The sequence below is a fragment of the Episyrphus balteatus genome, chromosome 2 (genome assembly GCF_945859705.1).
Source record: "Episyrphus balteatus chromosome 2, idEpiBalt1.1, whole genome shotgun sequence".
NCBI lineage: Eukaryota > Metazoa > Arthropoda > Insecta > Diptera > Syrphidae > Episyrphus > Episyrphus balteatus.
Window position 1 is genome coordinate 63,162,607 of NC_079135.1, and position 24,628 is coordinate 63,187,234.

The following is a 24,628-nucleotide window of genomic DNA, read 5'->3' on the forward strand; positions in this document are numbered from 1 at the left end:
TTTTATATCAAGCTTCTACCTCTAATATCTTTAGAATGGTTAGATTAATGAAAAAAGTTAACAAGACCTTTTTTGTGGAACAATCAATTTCCAACAAGAATATGTCTTGCGCGTTTGATGATTATAATTTTTCAGTTTGTTACAAAATTAAGACCAAAAAACGAATTTTTAAAGATTTTCTCGATTTTTTTACCTCAAATATCTATTCAACGGTTAGATAAACGAAAAAAGCGTCTAAGGCCTTTTTTGTAGAGCGTTCAATTTCCTACAAGAATCTGAAAAGAAATTTGCTAAAAAGTCAATTAATAAAAAAACAATTTTTTTTTTGTAGAAGCTTGATGTAAAAATGGAAAATTGCAAAGCGGAGGACCTTCCCATTAATATAAAGAGCTCATATTTGGTGTGTATATTCTAGAGGGGTCTAGCAATCGATTTTTCGGAGTACCAAATCAAAAAAAAGAATTTCGATTTTTTTGACCCACCCTAATACATATTCAAAAACAGCTAAAGTATGTAGGTATGTCTCAAAACTATTTTCAATTTAGAAACAATTTTTACATAATTGAAGTATGGGAAACCCTTTGTCTCCACTAATAGCGGAAGTTTCTATGTCGTCTTTCGAAACAAATTTGAACGAAAGAGGATTGCTCCCTAGAATTTGGTTTCGTTATGTAGATGATGTTTTTGCGGTGATAAAAAGAGGTGAAATTGATTTGGTATAAAATACCCTAAATTCGGAGTTCGATTCCATAAACTTCACCCATGAATCTGAAGAAAACCAAAAACTAAGTTTCTTAGACTTAACCCTGTCAAGAAAAAACGGACGAATTGAATTTGCCATATATAGGAAACCAACAACAACAAACAGATTACAGATACATCACTAAAGACTCATACACCCCGATTCAACATAAACTCGCTGCCTTTCATTCGATGGTCCATCGCCTATGTAAACTACCACTTTCAATTGCAAACTATGCCAGCGAGTACAACCTTATAAAAGATATTGCTGCCATCAATGGATACAATCCATTTATTATCGATCAATTGATGAATAAACACAACAAAAAACTCAAAAAATCAGAATTAACTACTCTATATAAACAAAATAAACAACTTGACGACAACAACAACACAGAAAGAGCATCGATGACGTATTTCCAACCCATCACAAACAAAATGCACACAAAATTAAAACAACAAAATATAGAATGCGTCTACTCCAGTAATGGCAAAATTAAAAACATGCTTGGATCAACCAAAGACAAATCCACAAATCGGGAATTTATAAAATTAAATGTGAAGACTGCAACGCTTCGGCCAGACAAAGCGAAGTATTGCTGTCCGATTCAACGAACACTCGAATCACATCAAGTACAACAGACCCGAAAAATCCTCCGTCGCTGCACACGCCCTCGCCAACAACTATTTCAATGTGAGATTGGAAGATGTAAAGCTGATAAAATATGTTACCAACAACCGCCGACTTAATGCATATAAAAGTCTTTATATCAACAACAACAACAACAACAATGTCATGAACAGTGATAATGGCAATATTATGTCACCTTTTTTTAACTTAATCTTTCTTTTCTTTGTCAAATTAGTGTATTGCTGATGATGAACCACAATTGGTTTGAAATGCATTCAAATATAATGTAAAAATATTATAAATGAAAAATCGTTTTTGTTTTGTTTTATTTTTAAGCTATTGCATAGATTTTAACGCAGGCCTGGCATGGGGAGCTAACCAAGAAATTTCGTAACGAAAAATTATTACACCCCACACATAGAAAAAGTATTCTTGTGTTTTCTTATTTTTTTTTTTTTTGTCTGGAGAAGTTTATGACATGAGATTGTGTGTATGCATGTTTTCAATTGTGACCTTGTTGTTGTATATGAATTGATAGTTAGATAAAAAACATAATCATTGGTTTTGTGTAGTGTAGGTAAATAAATAATTATAATTGCATAAGTCGATAAAAAATGCAATGCAATAGCTTTACCGCGGCAGTCCTCGAGTGACACAAGTCTTTTTCTAATGTTTGCGGTCATTAAGGAGTTTTATATTCTTGCTGAACTAACATATGGAGGTCTCACGGCTGTAACGGTAAAAAAAAAAAAACAAAAAAATATTAATCTGCTGTCAAAATCTGCGGAGGGCTTAACTCTATTTAGGTCTTTTATTAGTGTACAATAGTCATCTTTTCGAGAAAAACATTCACCATTAGATTCAATGGTAGAGTAATTAATTTAACTTTATCTCCGAATTTACTTTTTGTATCTTGGTTCACTTGAGCTTTGACGCAAAACATCACTTATCACTGAAAAAAAAACTGAATCTAATGATTCATTTAAACAAATGTTCATTCAAGTTCTTTTATTATTATCATAATAATATACTAATTGAACAAAAAATTGTAGCTTTAATTTTAAAAATATTCTTTCAATCGTGTTTTCTTATTTGTTTCATGGTTTTTTAAATACACATTGCTGCCATATCATCAGCATCAATCCCCAGCATAGCCAGATCGTCCAGTTCTTCTTGACGCCGATTTTTTTCACTATCCGTCGGTGAAACGGGTTGAGGGTTAGTATCCAGCTTATTTTCGGATAATTTTATTTGTAAATCTTTTGGTGGAGTTGGCATCTCAACAGATTCAGGAGATTTTTCCTGAATTAAATCAGTTTCGGAGGAGTTCTTTTCAACAATCTGTTCCATCACCATCGACGGTGGGGGAGGCGGAGGAATTGACGAGATACAAACTCCTACCGCTTCTTCAATGGGATCAGTTTGGAGGGGTGATTTGTCTACAGAGTTCTCTCCGCTGTTGTTGGCTGATGTAGTTGCTACGGATGATGTTGGTTTGTTAAACTGTAATGGTTCATTCATGCTCATTTGTGAGGCCTCGTCCATGCCCACAAGAGAAGTCTCTTCAACAGTCATCATGTGAATACCTTCTTTTAGCAAGTCAGATTGTTGCATAATAGGTTCATCCATTATAATCTGGGTCTCACCAGAAGATTTGGCTCCTGCTAAATCATCATCATGTTTCTTCTCGCCAGGAAATATAATATTGAGGGCTTCTTCAAAATCTTTGGGAAGAGGTCCCTTGCGTGGAATTGGGGCATCACTGATTGGTTTTGGGACAAATTCGCTTTCTGTCTCATCTATGCCTGGTGGTAGAATATCCTTTTCTTCTTCAACGTATTGCTGTGGCGGGGGTAGTGAAGGTGGAGGTGGTGGAGCTCCCATTAAGCTGACAAACTGCACTGGGTCTGGCATCAGATCTTCATATTCACTCATTAAAGATGGCTCGTAACCCGCATGAGCGTAGGAATCCTGCATCATTGGCACTGGTGCCATTGTTGGACCATATTCAATTGGATGATTACTTTCTTCTGGCTCTTTCTTTTCATTTTCCGAAATCTCGGGGTTTTCAGAATTTTGCGATTGTTTTTTGAAAACTGGCATACGACCAATAAATGGAAGTTTCTTATTCGATGCTGAGGATTTTGATGAAGATTTCTTACGATCTTCTTTCTCTTCGACGGGTTTGGATTTGCTCTTCTTAACGTTATTAGCATCAGTCACGGGTACGCGTGGCCGAAATTCAGGCTGACGCACAATTGCTTTCTCTATACGATGGTTGCTACCCGAACGAGATCTGGAACGTGATGATGAGATCCGACGGCGAGGTCGTCCGTGGGACCGACTTCTGTAAAATAAAATTCAAAGTTGGGGTTATAAATGTGCATTTAGTGAAACGCACTGCTTAAATATATGCATATTTTTTTAATTTAAAAGTGCATTCAATGGACTATTGTCTGAAAACTATAAGAGATCGATTACAGAAATCAAATATTATAATAAAACTAGCTGACCCGGCGGACTTCGTTCCGCTTTTCCTAGCATTAATTTTCAAATTTTAGCCCTGTAATGTGTAAAACTTTTCCTATACAAAAAAAAAAAATCGGTTCACTCGGTTCGGTTGATATGTGGAGCACAAATATTTTGGCTATTTAGGAAATTCAATTAGTAGGAATTTTTTTTTTTGTAAATTTATTAATTAATATTGGCTTTTATATCCGCGGCCAAACTTTTAAAAATTAATTTTTTTGAAATTTAAAATCACCCATTACAAAATTTAAAAAAAGCACATGTAGATTATTCAAAATACTTTATGTATATTTTTTATTTACTCAAAAATAGTCATTTTTGAGGAAGTTATAAGCTGCCAAATGATCTAAGCAAAAAATCGAAAAACTAAAAAATAGCACATTTAGAGTTTTGAAAAGTAAGTATACTGTTTCAATTTCATTAAATAACGTCCATTCGTTAGCCCAGGAGAGCTTGCCAAAGTTTTATTTTTACTGTAAAATTTTACACATTACCGAAATAAAAAAAAAATGGCACATATTCAAAATCCAAATTACAACAAATCGCCATTTACAGAAATCCATTTATTATTCTTGTTTCTTAGATATCCGCTGCCAAAGATTTTTTTGTCTGTTGTCTGCTACTTTCAGGGTCATGAATTTTTTTAAAAAATTAAATATGTAACTGTTATTTTTAGGTTGTATTTGTTTTATTATGTAGAATGCGTCAATTTTACATAAATTTGGATACAGTTTGTACGAACTGATTTTGTTTTTTTGATTCTAACAAAACCGGAGTGATTAAAATAAATTGAACTAAATGAACTAGTTCAGTAGCGTGATTTGAACTAAAGTGATCGATCACTGAAATGAACTAAAGTGCCCAACTCTATTGTATATTGTAATGTGTGGGAAAATGAATGTGAATCCGTCTCAAAAAGAGTTTCAGATCGAGTCTTCCGGAATCTTCCGGAAATTAGCTATTTTTTTTCAATGCAGATTGAATTTTTGGTTATTTGGAATTCGAAAAAAGGTTCTTAACACATTTTTGTATGTTTTCAGTGGTATTTTAGTTAGAAAAATGAGTGCACCACAAAAAGTAGCACAATTAGTTTTCAACTCCTTAAAACTTTTTTCCATAAATATTTCAAAATGGCCTTCGAAAAATTCGGCACTTCAAAAATTGGGCTTTTAGAAAATACGACTTTTCTGAATTTTCAATTTATTTGACATTACTTTACGTCACACATTTTTTCAAATTTCATTCATTTCTTCTAATTTCTTTTATTTGCTTTTTCTATCAAAATGTAAAATGTATAAATAGAAGGCTTAACCGAAAGTCTTTTTTCTTGATAATCATCTATAGTCCAGTAATTTTAGGTTTTATCTGCGGAAAAATTCCTACTGGGCTGAATTTTGGTATACAGCTTAATGACGGCTTTGTTATGAAGATGTGAAAAATCGACATTGATATCGTGTCCGCGTTAAGAGTTATAGGGGTCAAAAGGTCACGAAAAGTTTTTCGCAAATATCTCGCGACCTATTGATCGGAGGTCATCAGAGGTTGCATAAAAATTGATGGTCGTGAAATTATCTACAACATATGCCCAGCACATTTTTCTGTAAGATGATTCGTTTCGCGAGTAGAGCGCAGAGAATGTGACTAGATTGCACTCACATACGAAAAAATACATATTTTTGGTTTATTTTGCTTGATTTTTGAAGTTTTTATCAAAGTAGCTTAATTTTTTTTAGTTTTATTAACTTATCTTATTACGAAAATACGGATTAACTAAAAAAAAACAAAAATGTACACATTGCGATAAAAAATATTATGCAAAAGGGGGAACCACGTTTTTTGGAAATGTTGTATGTTTCCCTCTTTGTACAATAAGTGCCTTCATTATTAAGAACACACTTTTTAAACATGGTTCAATTTTAGTTTTGAGCTTGGTATAAACCTTAAATTTTGTACTGTTATAAGGTATTCTGCAACTTTTCTCTTGAGAAGCTCCAAACGACATTTTCTATGGAATTCATGTTTGGAAAATTGATAACAAGTTGGGCTTAAAAATGACTAAAATGACTGGGCTACTACGCCTCGTGGCTACAATCGAAATTTGTATACTTAGTAAGTTAAAATTTTATTAAATTGGATTATTTTGAAATGAAAGTTCGAATCTTTTTATTTAATTAAACGACTCCATACACTTAAAAAATACGACTCTTTACAAAGGACCCCGCACATTTTGTATGGGAAGTAGCCCTCGGTGAAATGGTCTGAAATTTTAGTATGTTGTTCTCTTGAAGCCCGTTATCTTGAATACCCGAAGTGATGGGGCAAAATAGACTTCGGATTCGGTTTCAGCGACCCTAAAAACCCATGAATTCCACTAAAAAAATAACGCAAAACACAATATAGAGAGTTACTAACATAATACAAGGTTTGAGATGGTCATCGGAAAAAAACCGTTATTTTAAAAACTGTCCATTTTTCGACTTTCTACCCATATTTCGATCAGGAGCTTCAAGAGAACAACATAATTAAATTTCAGACAATTTCACCGAGGGCCACTTCCCATACAAAATGTGCGGGGTCCTTTTAATAATGTGTACCTATGTTAAATTTTATATAAATCTGATGAATTGGGCAGTCAAAATTGGTTTTGGTGTTTTTTTTTGACATGATAACGTCTAATAAATCGATGAAACCCAGCTGCATACACGACAAATATGACACATTCTCCCATTTCATTACCCGTTATCAGTGTGCTTTAGATTACAATTTCGTCTTAAAAGCCAAGTAACATGAAGTCAAGTCCAGCTTAAGACAGTTGAATGATTTTAAACCCCAAATATTGAATTTGCTTATATCTTGACATCAGCGTCACCTTCCGGGTCCATTTATAAAAAAAAAATTGTCTCGAATGAACCTTATCACACACACAAAATTTCACAAAAAATATCCAGTCATTCGACCCTAAATACGGAATTTGCATTTAACTTGACAACAGCGCCACCTACCGGGTCCAATTATAACACAAAACCTGTCTCAGATGGACCTTATCGCACAAACAAAATTTCACAAAAATCTGTTCAGTCATTCGACTCCAAATACAGAATTTGCATATAACTTGACAACAGCCTACCGGGTCCAATTATAAAACAAAACCTGTCTCGGATAGACCTTATCGCAGACACAAAATTTCACAAAAATCTGTTCAGTCATTCGACCCCAAATACGGAATTTGCATATAACTTGACAATAGCGCCACCTACGGGGTCCAATTATAAAACAAAACCTGTCTCGGATGGACCTTATCACACCCACCAAATTTCACAAAAATCTTTTCAGTCATTCGACCCAAAATACGGAATTTGCATATAACTTGACAACAGCGCCACCTACCGGGTCTAATTATAACACAAAACCTGTCTCGGAAGGACCTTATCACACACACAAAATTTCACGAAAATCTGTTCAGTCATTCGACCCATATACGGAATTTCTTATAACTTGACAACAGCGCGCCTCCTACCGGGTCCAATTATAACACAAAACCTGTCTCAGATAGACCTTATCGCACACACAAAATATCACAAAAATCTGCCCAGTCATTCGAACCCAAATACGGAATTTGCATATAACTTGACAACAGCGCCACCTACCGGGTCCAATTATAACACAAAACCTGTCTCGGAAGGACCTTATCACACACACACAAAATTTCACGAAAATCTGTTCAGTCATTCGACCCCAGATACGGAATTTGCTTATAACTTGACAACAGCGCGCCACCTACCGGGTCCAATTACAACACAAAACCTGTCTCGGATAGACCTTATCGCACACACAAAATTTCACAAAAATCTGTTCAGCCATTCGACCCAAAATACGGAATTTGCATATTTGCGGGTCCAATTATAACACAAAACCTGTCTCGGATGGACCTTATCGCACACACAAAATTTCACACAAATCTGTTCAGTCATTCGATCCCAAATACGGAATTTGCCTACACATAACTTGACAACAGCGACACCTACCGGGTCCAATTATAACACAAAACCTGTCTCAGATGGACCTTATCGCATATTTGGGGCCATTCGACCCCAAATACGGAATTTGCATATAACTTGACAACAGCGCCACCTACCGGGTCCAATTATAACACAAAACCTGTCTTGGATAGACCTTGTCGCACACACAAAATTTCACAAAAATCTGTTCTGTCATTCGACCCAAAATACGGAATTTGCATATAACTTGACAACAGCGCCACCTACCGGGTCCAATTATAACATAAAACCTGTCTCGGATGGACCTTATCGCACACACACAATTTCACAAAAATCTGTTCAGTCATTCGACCCCAAATACGGAATTTGCATATAACTTGAAAACAGCGCCACCTACCGGGTCCAATTATAACACAAAACCTGTCTCGGGAGGACCTTATCACACACACAAAATTTCACGAAAATCTGTTCAGTCATTCGACCCCAAATACGGAATTTGCTTATAACTTGACTACAGCGCGCCACCTACCGGGTCCAATTATAACACAAAACCTGTCTCGGATAGACCTTATCGCACACACAAAATTTCACAAAAATCTGTTCAGTCATTCGACCCCAAATACGGAATTTGCATATAACTTGACAATAGCGCCACCTACGGGGTCCAATTATAAAACAAAACCTGACTCGGATGGACCTTATCACACCCACCAAATTTCAGAAAAATCTATCAAGTCGTTTAGAAAGAGTAGGGTCACAAACAAACGCACAGGAGAATTATATATATATCATAGTCGAATTTAATTAAAGTCTTTTATGAAACACTTCTTTTACTTAGAAAAAACCATCAATTTTCTCAAAGGAATTGAACTTTTATTATGGTCGTGTTAAATTTTTCAGCAAGAATATAGGACACCTTATTGACCATAAACAAATAAAAATAAAACAAAAAAAAAATTTGTAAGTTTCATTTTCGTATGTTTCCATACTTGCAGTTAGGCTGCTATTTATTCCGTCAATTCCATTATAATCTTTGAACAAAAAAAGATTTTTCTTTTATAATATTTTTATTTTTTTATTGAATGCATTTCAAACCAACTGTGGTTCATCATCAGCAATACATAATTTGACAAAAAAAAAAGAAAGAAAGGAAGTACAAAGCAAAAAAAGATGAAAATTGAGGAAAAGCTTTACATATAACAATTAGAGTAAAAGAGAACATTTAGATTGGGTTAAACAAAACAAACTACCACTTTCAATTGCAAACTATACCACCGAATGCAACTTATTGAAAGATATTGCTGCTATCAATGGATACAATCCATTTATCATAGATCAGTTGTTAAATAAACACACCAAAAAACTTAAAAAATCAGAATTAACAACGTTATACAAACAAAATAAACAACTTCACGACAACAACAACACAGAAAGAGCATCAATGACGTATTTCCCACCAATCACAAATAAAATACACACAAAATTAAAACAACAAAATATAGAATGCGTCTACTCAAGTAATGGCAAAATAAAAAATATGCCTATGAAATTTACATCAACAACAATGTTATGAATAATGATAATGGCACCTATGTTTAACCTAATCTAATGTTCTTTTACTCTAATTGTTAATATGTAAAGCTTTTCTTCAATTTTCTTCTTTTCTGCTTTGAACTTTCTTTCTTCTTTTTTTTGTCAAATTAGTGTATTGCTGATGATGAACCATAGTTGTTTTGAAATGCATTCAATAAAAAGTTTAAATTATTATAAAAGAAAAATCTTTTTTATTTATTGATGTTTGGGCTTTAATGATCAGTTTTGTAGATGAAATTAATTAAATAAAAAATTAATTCATATTTTACCCAATCTTCATTTATATTCAGCAACCTTTTTTTTATTTTTATTTGTTTATGGTCAATAAGGTGTCCTATATTCTTGCTGAACAATCATAGTCGAAATTTTTTAAAATCGTTTTTTTTTTGTGTTGATTTTTAAGGGAATTTATTCATTTTAGGATGATTTTTTTTTCACTTGTTTCTTTAATGTAGTCAGCTTAGAGCAAACTGTATGAAATAAGAAGGTTCATCATGAGTGCAAGTGGTAAACTCGTTTGACGCTAGTTTGACGTGGGTTGAAATCCTTTCCGTGTTGAATAATTTTTTTTTACTTTACTCTATAGGGGAAGAATTGGTTTTGTGTAAACAAAAATTGGAGGTTTTACTCAAAAACAGCATAACGATGGGGGGAGAAATCCAAAAAAGTGGATTTTGTCATGCCGATCACCGAATTGTGCGTCTGTACGGCCATCTGTACACATTTCCACTGCCCAAGCGGGTGAATAGATTTTCTTCAAATTTGGTTCAGATGAAATAGAAATGGTCCCACATTGCTTCCTTGGGGAATACCTGAGGAAACAATAAAAGGGTCAGAAAGACCCCTAAATCTTTTCTCAAGGTATAATTTTAACTTGAAAGAAAGAAATTTATGACTTTGAGATTTGTCCATGGAGATAATTTATATAGAGCAATTCTTAAGAATACTATAAAAACTGTTAACTGCTTCATCAAAGTGCCGGAAAAGTAAAGTCATTAAAAATACAAATCTGATAAAAAAATGCAAATCTGATAAAAAATTCAAATCTGATAAAAAAAAATAAATATGTTATTTGGGGCCATAGTAACCAAAACAATAATATAACTTAAAATGATGGGTTGTTTATAAAAAAAAAAAAAAACAGTTACCTTCTTCGTCCCTGTGAACGACTCCTACGTCTTCTGCCGTATCCCCTTGGCGAAAATCTTCCACGACTTGGACTTCTTCTTCCTCGACTCCTGCTGCGGCGAATACCACCACCACGACTACGACTCCGTCTCATTCGCCTGCCGCGTCCAGGTGCACTAAGACTTCGGCTCCTGCTTCGTCTAGAAGGACGGCTCTTACTGCGACGTCGATTAGCTATTGCTCCTCCGTTGTCTTTTTCTTTATCATTTCTACTTTCATCTTTCTTAGCAGGGCTTCGAACGTGTCCTCTATGTTCAGTTGAATTTTTTTTCTCATTGGCTTTTATAAATTGTACAACCGGCGGCGGCTGCACAAGCACTTTATCTTCTTTTTTTGTCTCTACTTCTGGTGGTTTATTCTTCAACTTACCCTTCAGTTGTTCAAGAAGTTTCTTTTCACTATCACTAATTACGGATTGTACAATGTTCCATTGTGATATCAAGTCATCTTTTTTAGTACTTTCTGCTTCGGCGACAACTGACTGTGAAGGCTCACTAATTTTAGGAGGTGGTGGTGGCGCAAGTCCTTGAATTTCCATTTCTTCTTTTTCTTTCTGAAGGTTGCGCATTTGAACTCGAATAGATGGAGCTGCTGGAGCTGCAGGTGCCGAGGAAGGCAGTGGTTCTAGCTGCTTTTTCTTTGCATTTTTTGCCTCTGTTTCAGATGAAGAATCATTGCTGGAAGAAGATGTTGCGGCCTTCTTTCGTTTTTTTGAGCGTTTCTTCTTTTTCTTATCTTTTTTATCAGAGCTGAATTGGAAAATGTAAAAATATTAGATTTTTTTTATGCGGTTACACTTACTTTTTCTTCTTCCGCTTTTTCGAATTCTTTTCTTTTTCTTCTCCATGCTTAGACTTATTTTTGACTTCTTTATGTTCTAAATCTGTTGTTGTAGATAATGTTGAAATAATCGGAGCAGGTGGTGGAGCTGATTTTTTTTCGTTAATCTGTTTTTGTCTCTCGGCAAGCCAATCGACTTCATAGTGGGGATTTTTCTCCAAATAAGCCTTTTGAAATAACAAACGTAAGCCACAAAAATTTTAGCCAGTTAAAAAATACATACATTATATTTATTTGAATGGGTTCTTGATTTTAAGTGCAACGAAGCACAGTGAAGGTCACCCATCCAAACTGAGCAAATTTTACAATACCAAGAAGTTGCTGGTACAAAAAAAGGTAATCCACGTATGGGAGTACGTTTTATTGGAGCTCCTTCAAAAGATGGATATTCCTTTTTGAAAAAAAAAAAAATTAAAAATTGATTTTGAAAAAAATAAAGTTGAATGAAATCTCACATCGGTAGTCATTGTGTTGTGCCATGGCGTTTCCATTGTTTCAACGTTTTCCGCATGATCTTTCGAATGTAAATGTGTCAGATAATCTTTTGCAGTTTTTGGGAATGAATCACAAATTTTACACCAGTGCATTTCTGGGTCATAGAAAACGTAGTTTATTTTTTTTTCATCCGCCCTAAAAAATATAAACATTTAATTAGGTACAATCGCAGCTATAATTAATTAGAAACAATATGTTCTTTTAGATATTATCGGACTATTTTAATAACTTAAACCTTATTTTATGTCCTACAGAAAGCGTTTCTTGGGCTTTTAAATATTATATCTTTCGATATAACTATTTTAAAACTCCAATAAAAAGGGAAATCATACAAATCGACTTCGGGGCAATTGAAAAACACTTTGCAAGGGCGACTTTCCAACAAGTTATACATATGTATGCACTTGAATACTTTGCACTTATGGAAGGAGTATAAGGGCCTTCCGGGATGTTACAACTACAACTTTGCACAAAACTACTCCTACAGACTGCAGGAAAGCGATAGGTATGAGGTGCGTTCTTTTTCTAACCATAGTTAACTTTAAATGCATTTAAAATGAGGAAAATAAAGCATTCTACGAGCTTTGAATAAAAAAAAATAAAACAAGAAACTCAGTAAATGGCTTTCTACACTTGAATTGATCAACAAAAAAATGAGATAGATTTGTTTCCGAATTCGAAGCTTCCATTTTTCCATTAGACATTAATTTGGCAAATTATTTTATCAATGTTATGATTACAATTAAATATTATTATTATTTATTTACATATAATTAAAATTACAGTGCAAATATAAGAAAAAAAAAGAGCCTTTTGAGACGTTTTGATAAGATAAAGAAAAAAAAAATTTAAGGAGATAATTGATCGGTAATCTAGTTTATATAGAGATTTTAGTTTTATTAAAAAAGTTGAATATTTGTGATATATTATCGTGATTAAATGTGTTGAGTATAGTGTTGACTGTTTCGTTGTTGGCGAGAAGGGTGTTGAATTGACTGGATATAATGCATGCGTTTTGTCCGAGCAGGTGGTTTATGTTTAGTATGTTGTTGCATGTTGTGCATATAGGTGGGTCAGTCCTTTTTAATATATGCTCATGAGTAGTAGCTGTATGTCCTAGTCGAAGGCGAGCGAAGTTGGTGTTTTGAGCTTTTGAAGTTGATGTAGGATAGACAGGAGTTTGGCGGTCTAGTTTGTTATTGAGTAGTGGGTAGGGTGGCAGTGCCAAGTTTCAAGACGTTTCTTTAGAATTAAACTGTCGATGTGCCTTTTTAGATCAAGTTTGGAGTAGGAGTTAAAAAGATATACAGGAGATTTCGCTGCTAGGTTGGCTTCCATGTCAGCGAGTTCGTTGCCCTGGATCCCAATGTGGCTAGGTACCCACATCAACTTAATTGAGTACCGAGAGGCTGTCCGAGCATATAATTGTTTTGTTTGTCTGCTAGTCCTAAGATTTTTAAGTTATTAACATTTTCAATGTTGATATTATTGAGATTAAGTTCGAATTTACAGTATAGTTTACGACAAACATGCAATGTCTTACATTTATCCAGAGAAAGTTTGGCTCCAGAGGTGGTACACCAGTTCAAAATATCATTTACTACTTCGGAAAATATGTTTTTTACTTTTTCAAGGTCGTTCATTCTACAGATTATATAAATATCATCTGCGTATATGCAGTGGTCTAAAGTTTTATATTTTCTTATAATTGAACTCAATTCATCAAAAGCTATTATAAATAATATCACAGAAAGGGGAGATCCTTGGGGAATACCATTGTAAAGAGGACGGGAAGAGGAGAAGGAATTGTTTGTTTTGACTGAGATTTTACGATTGGAAAGAAAGGATCTGATGTAGTTAAACATCTTTGGGCCTACACCCCAATCTATTAATTTACGTAAAATAAAGTGGATTCCAACCCTATTGAATGCTTTTTCAAAATCTAACGATAACAGTGTAACGTGCTTCCGGGCAGATAGAGCGTTTGAAATATAGTGGTCGATGTGAAGCAATGCGTCGGCACAACCTCTATCAGGTTTAAAAGCTACTTGATTAAAGCTTGTAAGATTTTGGGAATCTATGTACCATAAAAGTCGTTTGGCAATTATTTGGACCAAGTTTGAGCAAAGAAGTTACTTATATCGAGGGGTGATGAGATGGTTCCGGTTTGAGTTTCGATGCATTTAATGTTTTTTGGAACAAAACAACCCGTGAGAGATCGGATATTGTTCCAAATTTTTGTTGTAGAAGTGTTAGGATTGATTGACAGGGTAAACTCTTTCAAACATTTGGCTTTGCTCGATTTCATCTCTCTTCGAAATAGGGCATTAGCTTTTTTAAAAGCAATCAGGTTTATTGTGGTTGAATGTTTTTTGAAGATTTGCCAAGTTTTCATTTTCTGTTCCCTTAGGGCTTTTAAAGTAGGGCTCCACCATGGGACTTGTTTTTTTGTTGTTATTGGATGACTTTGAGGTATTGAGTGGTTGGCGGCATATCGAATGCCTTTTTGAAACAAGGCGGCTTCTTTATTGACATTAGTTGATAAGTCCTTGTTTAAGAACCAACTCTCGACGATTGATTGAAATTTGTTCCAGTCGCCAAGTCCGTTTTGAATTTAGGAGAAGGTGGAGGAATTGATTCATTGCCGGTGTTTTTATTAAGTGTATAAATAATAGGGTAGTGATCACTATTATAGAGATCGTCTAGGGTATTCCAAGATGAGTAAGGGAAGATTGTTGGTGAGCATGAAGTTATGTCGATATGAGTGAAAGTCCCGTGGGTGGAAAAATGCGTAGGAGAACCGTTGTTTAGTAGCATAAGGTTTGTTTTTAGTAAAAAAAATCCTCTATAATGGAACCTCTTTGGTTAGTAGTCGGGGAACCCCAAATAACATTCCACGAATTGACATCGCCGGTAAGCAAAATAGGTGTGTTTATTTGATTGACTATGCTTTCGAGGTCATGACTTGTAAATGTTTGTTTCGGTAGGATGTATATGTTAACAAGAGTAAATTTAAGTCCCAAATTAATTTCAACAGCTAGAGCTAAGATGTTAGAATTAATGTTGATTTGTTTATGTGGAATATTATTTTTGATAAGAATTGCAATACCTTGTTTACTAGTTGTGTTCTGCGGTGAGTTTAAGAGGGTTTTTGATAGAAAAGAGATGGGTGATGTGTTGGGGGTTGTTGAGGTGCTGGTTGATGCCGGGGATGCAGGTTGAGAGTTAATAGAGGTAGTAGAGGTTGAAATATTTATTTGTGTGTTAGAATTATTTGAAGGAGGAAGAGGATTTTTTTTTAGTTGTATAGAGGGTGTTGGTGTGGGTTGTGTAGATTTTGATGAATTTTCTGTATTAATGTCGGAATGAACGATCTTTTCTATTGTATTTATTTTACTATTTACATTAGAATTTAAATTAGTGTTAGATATAGAGGGTTCAGTATTTATTTGAGAAGTTGAGATGGAGTTTTTTTCATTTGTAGACTGCGCTGGTTGGTTGTTTTGCTTCGAAATTTGATTTTTGATTATGACGGCTATGGAGGGTTTTACGAAAGGGTTTTTTGTTGGTGCAGGTATCATGTGTAAAGAGGGATTGTCGTTGAAAATTTGCCAAGCTTCACGTACTGTACAACGCCGCGTAGATTTGATTTTATTAACTGACTTGTGTCGCAGAAAAGAGGGGCAGGCAGGATCGTAGGAAGTGTGGGATTCATCCTTACAGTTGACACAATAAACTCTAGTACATTCATCATGTGGTGGGGGTGGCAACATTCTTTACAAATCTGTGCATTTGTACACCATTTTTTTGTGTGTCCTAATTTTTGACAATGAAGGCACCGCATTGGATTCGCTACGTACTCATCGACTTTGCAGCTCAAATATCCGATTTTTATGTCTGTTGGATGCCGAATTAAGTAGAAAGTTAAAATCGCACCGCCTGTAGGGATTAAGTTGTCTTTATCTTTCCTAAGTACTTTTTTAACTTCGATAACTTTATGTTCTTTGAGCTCTTGAGGAGTTCCTCTTCAGATATATTTATAATGAGTTTGGAATATATTCTTCCTTGAACAGAATTGAGCGATGTGTGGGATAAAATTTTCACTGGGATTGAGTCGATGTATTTTGCCTTTAGGAACTGTTCTGCCACGGAAAGACATGAGACTTTGACCAAGAGGTCGCCCGAGCGCATGGGTTTAACCTCTAAAATTTCTTTTGATATGTATTCCATACCGCGATTTATTTGGAAGGGGTTATAGGACGCGAGGGGCTTAAAGTTGTCACCGTTTTTTTCCAATCCCGAGATTATAATAAAGCGAGGTATATTATCATCGTTGGTAATACGAGTATATGTAGGCATTTCTGGGTAATCTTCTTGATCTTTTTTTTTGCGTTTATTTTTGGAGTACCGGCTAAGAGAGACTTCATGGTCTAGCTCTATATACCGGTTTTGTTTTGAGGGGTCGCGACCCCCTCTCATTTTGATGTCACTTATTTGCTAGGAATTTAATTGTTATTACAAAGCGTAGAAGGAAATCAAAATATGAATAAATTATTTGGTTTTCAAAGAAAGAACACGTGCTTAGATTTGACACTATGTGGTTTATCTCTTTCACACGCCTTTACACGGCGTATGCCAGAATACAACTGTACAATAAAATAGTGAATATTATATATACAGGGTGATTCACCAGCAATGTCCCATAAATCTAGAGCGTGAAGGGTGGGTTGAAACAAGAAAAAAATCGTATGGGAGAGGGATATATTTCCCTCTACTTAACGGGGAAATCTGTTTCAAAAGGAGCAATTTTCCAAATATTTAACTTATGTCGTTTTCCTTCACTCCAATGAGAGTACCCTTTTAGTACCTACTTATTTTTGCACTTTTCAATGTTTCGTGTTCCTTCACCCCACAAAAGGGTACAAAAAATTTACTCTGGGGTACTTTTTTCTTTTTAAGAAGAATTAAACTAAATAATGAAATAAATTCATAATTTGTTTATGTTTAGTGGACTATATGAATTAAAATCAATTTGAAGTAAAGTGTCGGTAAACATCGACACAAATTTTTCCGTCTTAAGCGGCCCATAGACACCACACTTGCGTGCACACCGGAGCAACTAAAATCAAAACTTTTTGATTTTTGGTGTCGGTGCGATGATTGGTATGCAGTCTGTTGTGCTGTGTACACACAAATGGGCGCACAAGTGTTCACACAAGCGTCGTGTCTATGGGCCGCTCTAGAAAGGGTACAACAGCATCTAGGTTACTATATAACAAGTTATGCATTCGTAAAAAAAAGGTGAGATAACAATTTTCCATGATATTACGACAATAGAGAATGCGAATAAAGTGGGTCTCGAAAGTCCGTCTGCCCGTCAGAATGTCTGTCGGTCTGTATAAGGAGCTACAGCCTAAACGGATGGCCCGATCCACTTCAAACTTGGTATCTATGTAGCAGTTTTTGAATCATGTACAGAGGGTTTTTTGGAATTAATTTAACAGGGCCAAAACTAACGACTTCTCTCATGTACCAATTTTGGTAAAGGTTAATTTTCTCAAAAACGGCTCCTACGATTTTGATAAAAAAAAATTCAAGTATTAGTTCTTAGACAAGGTCTATCTTTTTATGAAAAAAGTTTTTTTACCGGTACCTGCCATAGAACCGTTTTTTTTTTTTCAATCTGATTTTTTCCCAAACGATTTGCTTAATTTCAACGAATTTTTTTAAAAATTAAGTTTTGAAAAAAACAAATTTTGGATTAAGAAAAAAAATTGAAAATTGTTTTTTTAAAAATCGAATTTTCGAAAACGAGACATTTTTTTAAATTTTGGTTTTAGGTGGTGATTAATAGTTTCTACTAAATGGCATACCAACTTTATTTTAAAATCAAAAATTTATTTATAAAACAAATAGTTTTTTAAAATGCATCTTTTTTGGAGCTCGATTTCATTTAAAGATTTTTTTTCATTTGAAAAACGAATTTAATGTTTTTTTGATTGATTTATTTTTTTTTTATTAAAAAATTTATAAAAAATCAACGGTTAGACTTACAATGATGTGCTATACTTTTTTGTAAGGCCAATATAATTTATTTTATTTTGTTTTTAAATAAAGCTTTTTAAAAAAATCGTTTTTTTCAAATTTTGAAAAAAAAAAATCGAAATTGTTTTTTTTTTTTAAATGCATATTTGTGTAATGAAGTACTTAAAAAAAGCCCGTATGATAACGGTTGGGTTCATTAACGCATAAAAAATATTTCTGGTGCAAAAGTGACGCTTTGTAGGCAATGTAGGGTTTTCTTTCCATACGAAAAGTTGTGATGCAAAAGCAGTGATGCGTTTATGAATTCAGCCAAAATTTGACCAGCACAAAATTTGACCATTTTTCGATGAGAAGCACAAAGAAAATTTGGTATTTATCAATTTATAATTTTTCAAATGCCATTTTATAATTTAAAACAGCTCAGCTAAATTTACAGCGGTATTTATTAGATTTGCTTAAATTGGTTCTCAAAGGTTGTTTAATTAAGCTTGCTTAAATATTTAATTCGCCTTTAAGCAACGTTGCTAAAATTTGTATTTATAATCGAATTTCCTTGACTGCGCAAAAAAAAAAAAAAGATTAGGTCGTTGACAATGAGTTTGCTTTCGTCGCCAGACGGCATTGATTTTTTTCATTTGTACTAGCCATTTTAATTTTTTTTAACATTCTTTAATTCTTTAATTTTAATTTAAAATTCAAGCTCCTTTTAGGGAATAATTTCATTTCAAACCAAAATGAAGTCTTCACCCCACACCCTAGATAAATTAATAACATGATACTGAGCTCACGATCTTAGTAATAATTCATATGTGATCAAATCAATCTTAAAATGGCTCTAAGCAAGCTCTAAACGCGGTGAATGGCGTTTAAGTTAAGCAATCGTTAAGCAACGTTGCTTAAATGTGTAAATTCTTTATAAATACACATTTTGTACTTAAAAGCTATTTAGAGGTTGTTTAACGTTAAACAACCTTTAAAATTCTTTTATAAATATGGCTGTTAGAGTTTTTGAAGCTACTATAAACTCATGCTTTTGCTATGCCAGTCAAGTTTTTGGTTACCAAGATCTCGATGAATTTGAGGTAGTGCAACGCTTCTTTTTTAAACGAATATTAAAACTTCCAAATTATACACCAACTTACGCTATACATGTGGATCCAGGTATCCCTCCGATTTTTCTAAAAAATCTTAAATTTAATGCCGATTACATAGTAAAAGTAATGCAAAGGTCAAATGAAAATCTTCATAAGCAAATGATGGATTTCGCATTCCGAAGGAATTTATCGCCGTTTAAAGAATGGTATGAAATAGCAAATGCACACGGATTTAATCTAAACCTTAGTACAACTACTCTTGCTAATTGGAAAGGTAGGTTTTATGAATGTATTGCATTGGTTGATGATTCATTGTATCTCAATTTCATGAATAGGGCTCGAACCTCACCAAGCAGATTGGTCTATAAGCAACTCAATTACACTTTGTTTGTAAACAATTATTTTAATAGTAATCTTTCTGCAAATCAAATAGGTACTTTGTTAAAAGCAAGAACTGAGATGCTAAATCTGAAATACAAACAAAACAGAAATGATAATCACAGGTGTAACCTCTGCAATCGAAATGAAATCGAAGATGTCAACCACTTTTTAGTCGTTTGTCCAATTCTACAAGAACTTCGAAGACTTTATTTTTCAAAAAGCTTTCTCAATCACCAGGAAGCGAAAAAAATTTTAAACGAAGAGTGGGATTGGGAGGACCTTTACAATTTTATTGATCATGCCTTAGATTACCGAAACAGTTTTTTAGAGTAAATTTAAATTTTTAAATATATGTATACTTATGTATCTTTATCTAAGATGTAACGAGGAAATATATATTATAAACTTGGATATTATGCTTATTTAAATTCAATCTATTTATTCAATTGTCTACATAATCTTTTTATAAAATTATTATATCTAATCTTAAACTTTCTTTTTTTATTCTCGATAAATGTCAATTTTCAGGTAGACGGCAAATATATTTTTTGCCATGCTAATGTTCTTATATAATTTTAAAAATGTATTTCGAGTTTTGATCAAATAAAGAATTTGTAATAATAATAATAATTTAAAACAAAAACAAAAAAAAATTTAATAAACAATACAAAAAAAAAAAAAACAAAAGAAAAAAACAAACAAATATAAAACTAATAAAAATATATATAATAATATGGGTAATATATAAATGATAAAAAAAAAGAAACCCAGTACTAAAAATTAAGCCACCCTATTACATTTATTGCTTAAAATTTAAGAGAAACAAAAAAAATAGTACATAATAATATGTAACTATGCCCGGCAACAGCAGAAGCCAAGAATTGTGCACTTATGCAGCGGGAAGCGGGATTATAGAGTCTAAGTGTACCGTTGATCAAGTGGGATTCTCAGGCCACTGAAAATTTTACATACATAGTAAGGCCGTGTGTGAATTGCGTTAAATAGTTAACACCGTGTAAAATTTTTGACACTTTTGAGGTGAACAAAAAAATTTCAGCTGTATGGCTTATTGTTTAATATTTTTCTCTGCCTCTTTTCTGCCATGAAACTCCTTTTTAGGCCGTGTGTGAATTGCGTTAAATAGTTAAATTCGTGTTAAATTTTTCACACTATTGAGGTGAACAAAAAAATTTCAAAAAAAAATTATTGTTTAAAATTTTTTTTTTGCCTTTTTAATAAAAAAAAAAAAAAAAAAAAAAACCATCTGCAAAAAAAATTTAACTCAAATTTAACCAGGTCAATGAGCCCAATAAATTTTTAACAGCTGAAAATTTTTTATTCACCTCAATAGTGTCAAAAATTTAACACGAATTTAACTATTTAACGCAATTCACACACGGCCTTAATAAAAAAAAAAACAAAACAAAACCATCTGCAAAAAAAAATTAACTCAAATTTAACCAGGTCCCAGAGCCCAATAAATTTTTAACAGCTGAAAATTTTTTATTCACCTCAATAGTGTCAAAAATTTTACACGGTGTTAACTATTTAACACGGCCTAACATAATCAAAAAAAAAAAAAAAAAAGAAAGAGGTTTCGTTTCTTCTGCTGTTGTCGGGACGGAGTCAATTGGCCGATTTTAGTAGTGCGGGTCGAAAGTAAAAAGAGTGTTTAAAAAACTTATATCTAAAACCTCTAAAATTTATACCTGCTAATAAAAAAAAAAGAATAAAGGAACAAGAGTGTTAAAAAAAACCTACATCTAAAGCCTCTAAAACTTACCTGCTAATAAAAAAAAACAAATAAAGTAAAAAGAGCGTTTAAATAAAACCTGCACTCTAAAACCCCTAAAATTTACTAAACCCAATTTACAATTTAATTAAAAAAAAAAAACCCTGCGTAATAGAATGTCCTCCGTGTTCCTCTATATAACCCTACCTTGTGTGTTGTAAAACCCCAATCCTCGTGTACGTAAAGTGTTTCATGGTATAAAAAGACAAGATATGATCATTAGAGCCGCCATCTTACAAAATGGGGTAATAAGGTTTTGACGTTTGGCATTTGGCAAAGTCAAAAGCAACAACAATTTCAAAGACAAATTTGTTTACAACAACAATTTCAATGGGCTGGGCTGTCAAAACCTTAAGTAGCCATAAGTTTTGACAGTACTCGATACTGAGTTTTTTCTAATGATCATACCTTCTCTTTTTATACCATGAAGTGTTTGTTGTGTTTTTGTGTAACAAAAAAATAATTTTAAATTAAAATAAAGTTACAAATATAAAAAAAAGAGAGAAATCTAAACATTGTAAATATGTAAATGTGGTTTTTGAAAGAAAAAGAAAGGTTGAAAAGGTATATAGTGAAATTATAAAGAGAAAAAAAAAGAATATGTGAAAGAAGAGTGTAATTTATAAAATAAAATGAAAAAAAAAACAGAGAAAAAGCTTATTAATTTAATTAAAAAGGGAATCAAAAAAAAAATTCAAAACAAAACATTTCGGTTCAGTTAATTTTTTTTTATAGCATTCATCGTCCAAGGCGGTGCACCACATTGGATGCGGATTACATGTAGGTAAGTCTTGTTAATTAAAATTGAAAAAAATTGACATTTTTTATTTGTTTTGCTTGGAGTTGGGGTTCTCCCTTTTTTCTTTTAATCGACTCACCTAAATTAAACATCACTTAGTTAGAATTAAACCATTTATTAGTAAAAGATAAGTAAAAAAAAAATTTAAACAAAAGATAATGAACTAATTTAAGAACGAGAGTTAAAAATAAAAAAAAATAAAAAAAACAAAAAAAGAAACACATATTTTTCTTAACCATAAGGATAACATGGTTATCAAGTAAAATTTTTTGTATGCTTTTGAGAACCAATAATTTTAAGATACATACTTAAGATACATACCATCTACATACATACATATTTCCACTTTTAACCAGAGACCAGAAATAACAGTCAACCTTTATTTTCACTCGGTTTCTCTCTGAGAGTTACCACATTACTTTAAATAGTTTCGGTTAAGGTTTGATTTTTAAAAATCAAATATAAAGGTTATCGGTTGAGATTTTTACAAGAAAATAAATGGAAAATGTCAACCTTTAACCGTTTTCGCTGAAAATAAATCAAAAATGTTCAATTCAAAGGAAAATGTCGAATATGTCAAGAATGTTTTTATATTGCAAAAATAAAAATGAAAAGGATGTTTTTTCTAAGTTTATGTATTAAATTATGTATGAACTAAATAGACTCTCAAAGTTCTTTAGACCCAAGATTATATCTCTTTTCGTTTAAAGTAAAATCTAAAGATGAAAATGTGTTTTCCACTGTGATTTGAGTCGCTGGGACTACAAGCACAGCCAATGCAATTTCAGGAGACCGATGTTCTAATATCTAGGTTAAAGCGTTCAGCTTCCAGATCCGTTTTAATTCGCACGCCCAACTTCAAACGGCTATATCTCGGAATTGTGAAAAAAATTAAAAAAAAAATTTTGATGCCAAAAGGTAGCGAGGACTCTAACCTACATTTGGGTACCACTTCCGTCCCTGTAGGTGCACGCGTTCTCAAACCAGGAGAACTTAAAGGTAAAAAAAAGTTAAGCCCGATTCTGAAAAAATAGGCATGATGTGGCGGTTTAACATGGAAGATGATTTTTTAAAAATCTGACAATGTGCAAAGCCTAGGCTCATGACACAAGCTATCATTTGGCATCACTCCCAAAAATTGCTCTCAAGCGGTTTAGCTTCCAGGAGCGTTCAAAGATTCTGGAATTTTTCGAAAAAATAAATTACCCAAACTTTCAAACGCGATTTTCTCGGAATTTTGAAAAAAAAATCCAAAACCCGATTATATCACTATCGGGTAGCTGAGAATATAAGCTTTCATATGGCACCACTCCCATGTCTCTAGGAATTGATACATTTGCTTGCAGATGAGATTTATTTTTTTTTCTCAGCGATAAATCTCAGTGGTTGACCGAAACATAAAAAAATACAAAATAAAGGTTTATCTCAGACCTTGAATTTTTCTTTTTTAAAAATAAAGGTTATTTTATGACCTTTATTGAAAATGGCGACAAATAAGAGTTATTAAGGAACCTTTCAAAAGGTTGAGATTTATTTCTGATCTCTGCTTTTAACAACCTAATGTAACGCAATGTATAAATATTATACTAGTATAGATACATATTATAGATAAAATAATAAATTTTCTGCCTAACAGTACTCTGAAGTTCAATCTTAAGGGGAGAAATTGATTTGAAATTGAAGCTAAATTCTTTGTTCTGACCATGAATGCGTAATTTGAGAGGCAGTGTCTTAGAAGTTGCCTTGGTCTGCACAGAACACCCGAATCTGAATACACGCATTATTATTCCAATGAGGTTTTATACAATAGGGCCAACATAAATAGAATTGATAACTTTATGCTGAAGCTTGTTCGTGGCCATGTTTCAAGAGCGATGGGCTCTTCAAATAGCTACATTTTTGGGGCTTACTACTCTAACGACGAATACTTCAAGAGTGTGTGTTTAAGCGGCTATATTCCGCCTGAGGCATTCCTCTATTTAGATAGTCGGGGGCTTGTACAGGATAGATTGGCAGTTCCGCTAATCACAGGACAGGCGACTGCTGTATGACGAGGACATCCTCGCACTAGGCGGAGAAGGGCGTCTTCGGTTCAATAGGACTGTGTCCGATCGGGACCGAAGAGACAGGGTAAAGCAGGAGAACCAGTTTTGGTGGTTTCATAATAGTGTAAATAGTTAAAGTGGTCTTTGTTTTTATGCCTTGGCCGGCTTACATAGTTTTAGGTGTTTAGTTTTAAGTAGGGACAGTCGGGGTGGCACAAAAAAAATACAAAAAATACAAAAAAAAATACAAAAAAATACAAAAGAATAAAAAATTGCCTGCTGTGGCTGTTCTAGTTTTTAAGTAGTTTTAAGTAGTTTAAGTAGTTTTAATTAGTTTTTAAGTAGTTTTAATTAGTTTTTAAGTAGTTTAAGTAGTTTTAATTAGTTTTTAAGTAGTTTTAATTAGTTTTTAAGTTTTAAAATAAACAAAAAAATGATCAGAATCCAAGTTTTTTTT

General features: G+C 33.3%; 1 protein-coding gene across 1 annotated transcript in view; it reads right to left on the reverse strand.

Moving 5' to 3' along the window:
- Positions 1 to 2,365: 2,365 nt before the first annotated feature.
- Positions 2,366 to 24,628, reverse strand: part of LOC129912516 (zinc finger matrin-type protein CG9776) — a 35,245-nt gene continuing 12,982 nt past the window's right edge. The window contains exons 6-10 of the mRNA XM_055990799.1: positions 11,976 to 12,150; positions 11,744 to 11,911; positions 11,482 to 11,687; positions 10,641 to 11,429; positions 2,366 to 3,719 (exon numbers count right to left, since the gene is read on the reverse strand). Of these exons, the coding sequence (XP_055846774.1) occupies positions 2,480 to 3,719; positions 10,641 to 11,429; positions 11,482 to 11,687; positions 11,744 to 11,911; positions 11,976 to 12,150 (2,578 nt within the window). The 3' untranslated portion in view covers positions 2,366 to 2,479. The remainder of the gene's footprint in view (positions 3,720 to 10,640; positions 11,430 to 11,481; positions 11,688 to 11,743; positions 11,912 to 11,975; positions 12,151 to 24,628) is intronic.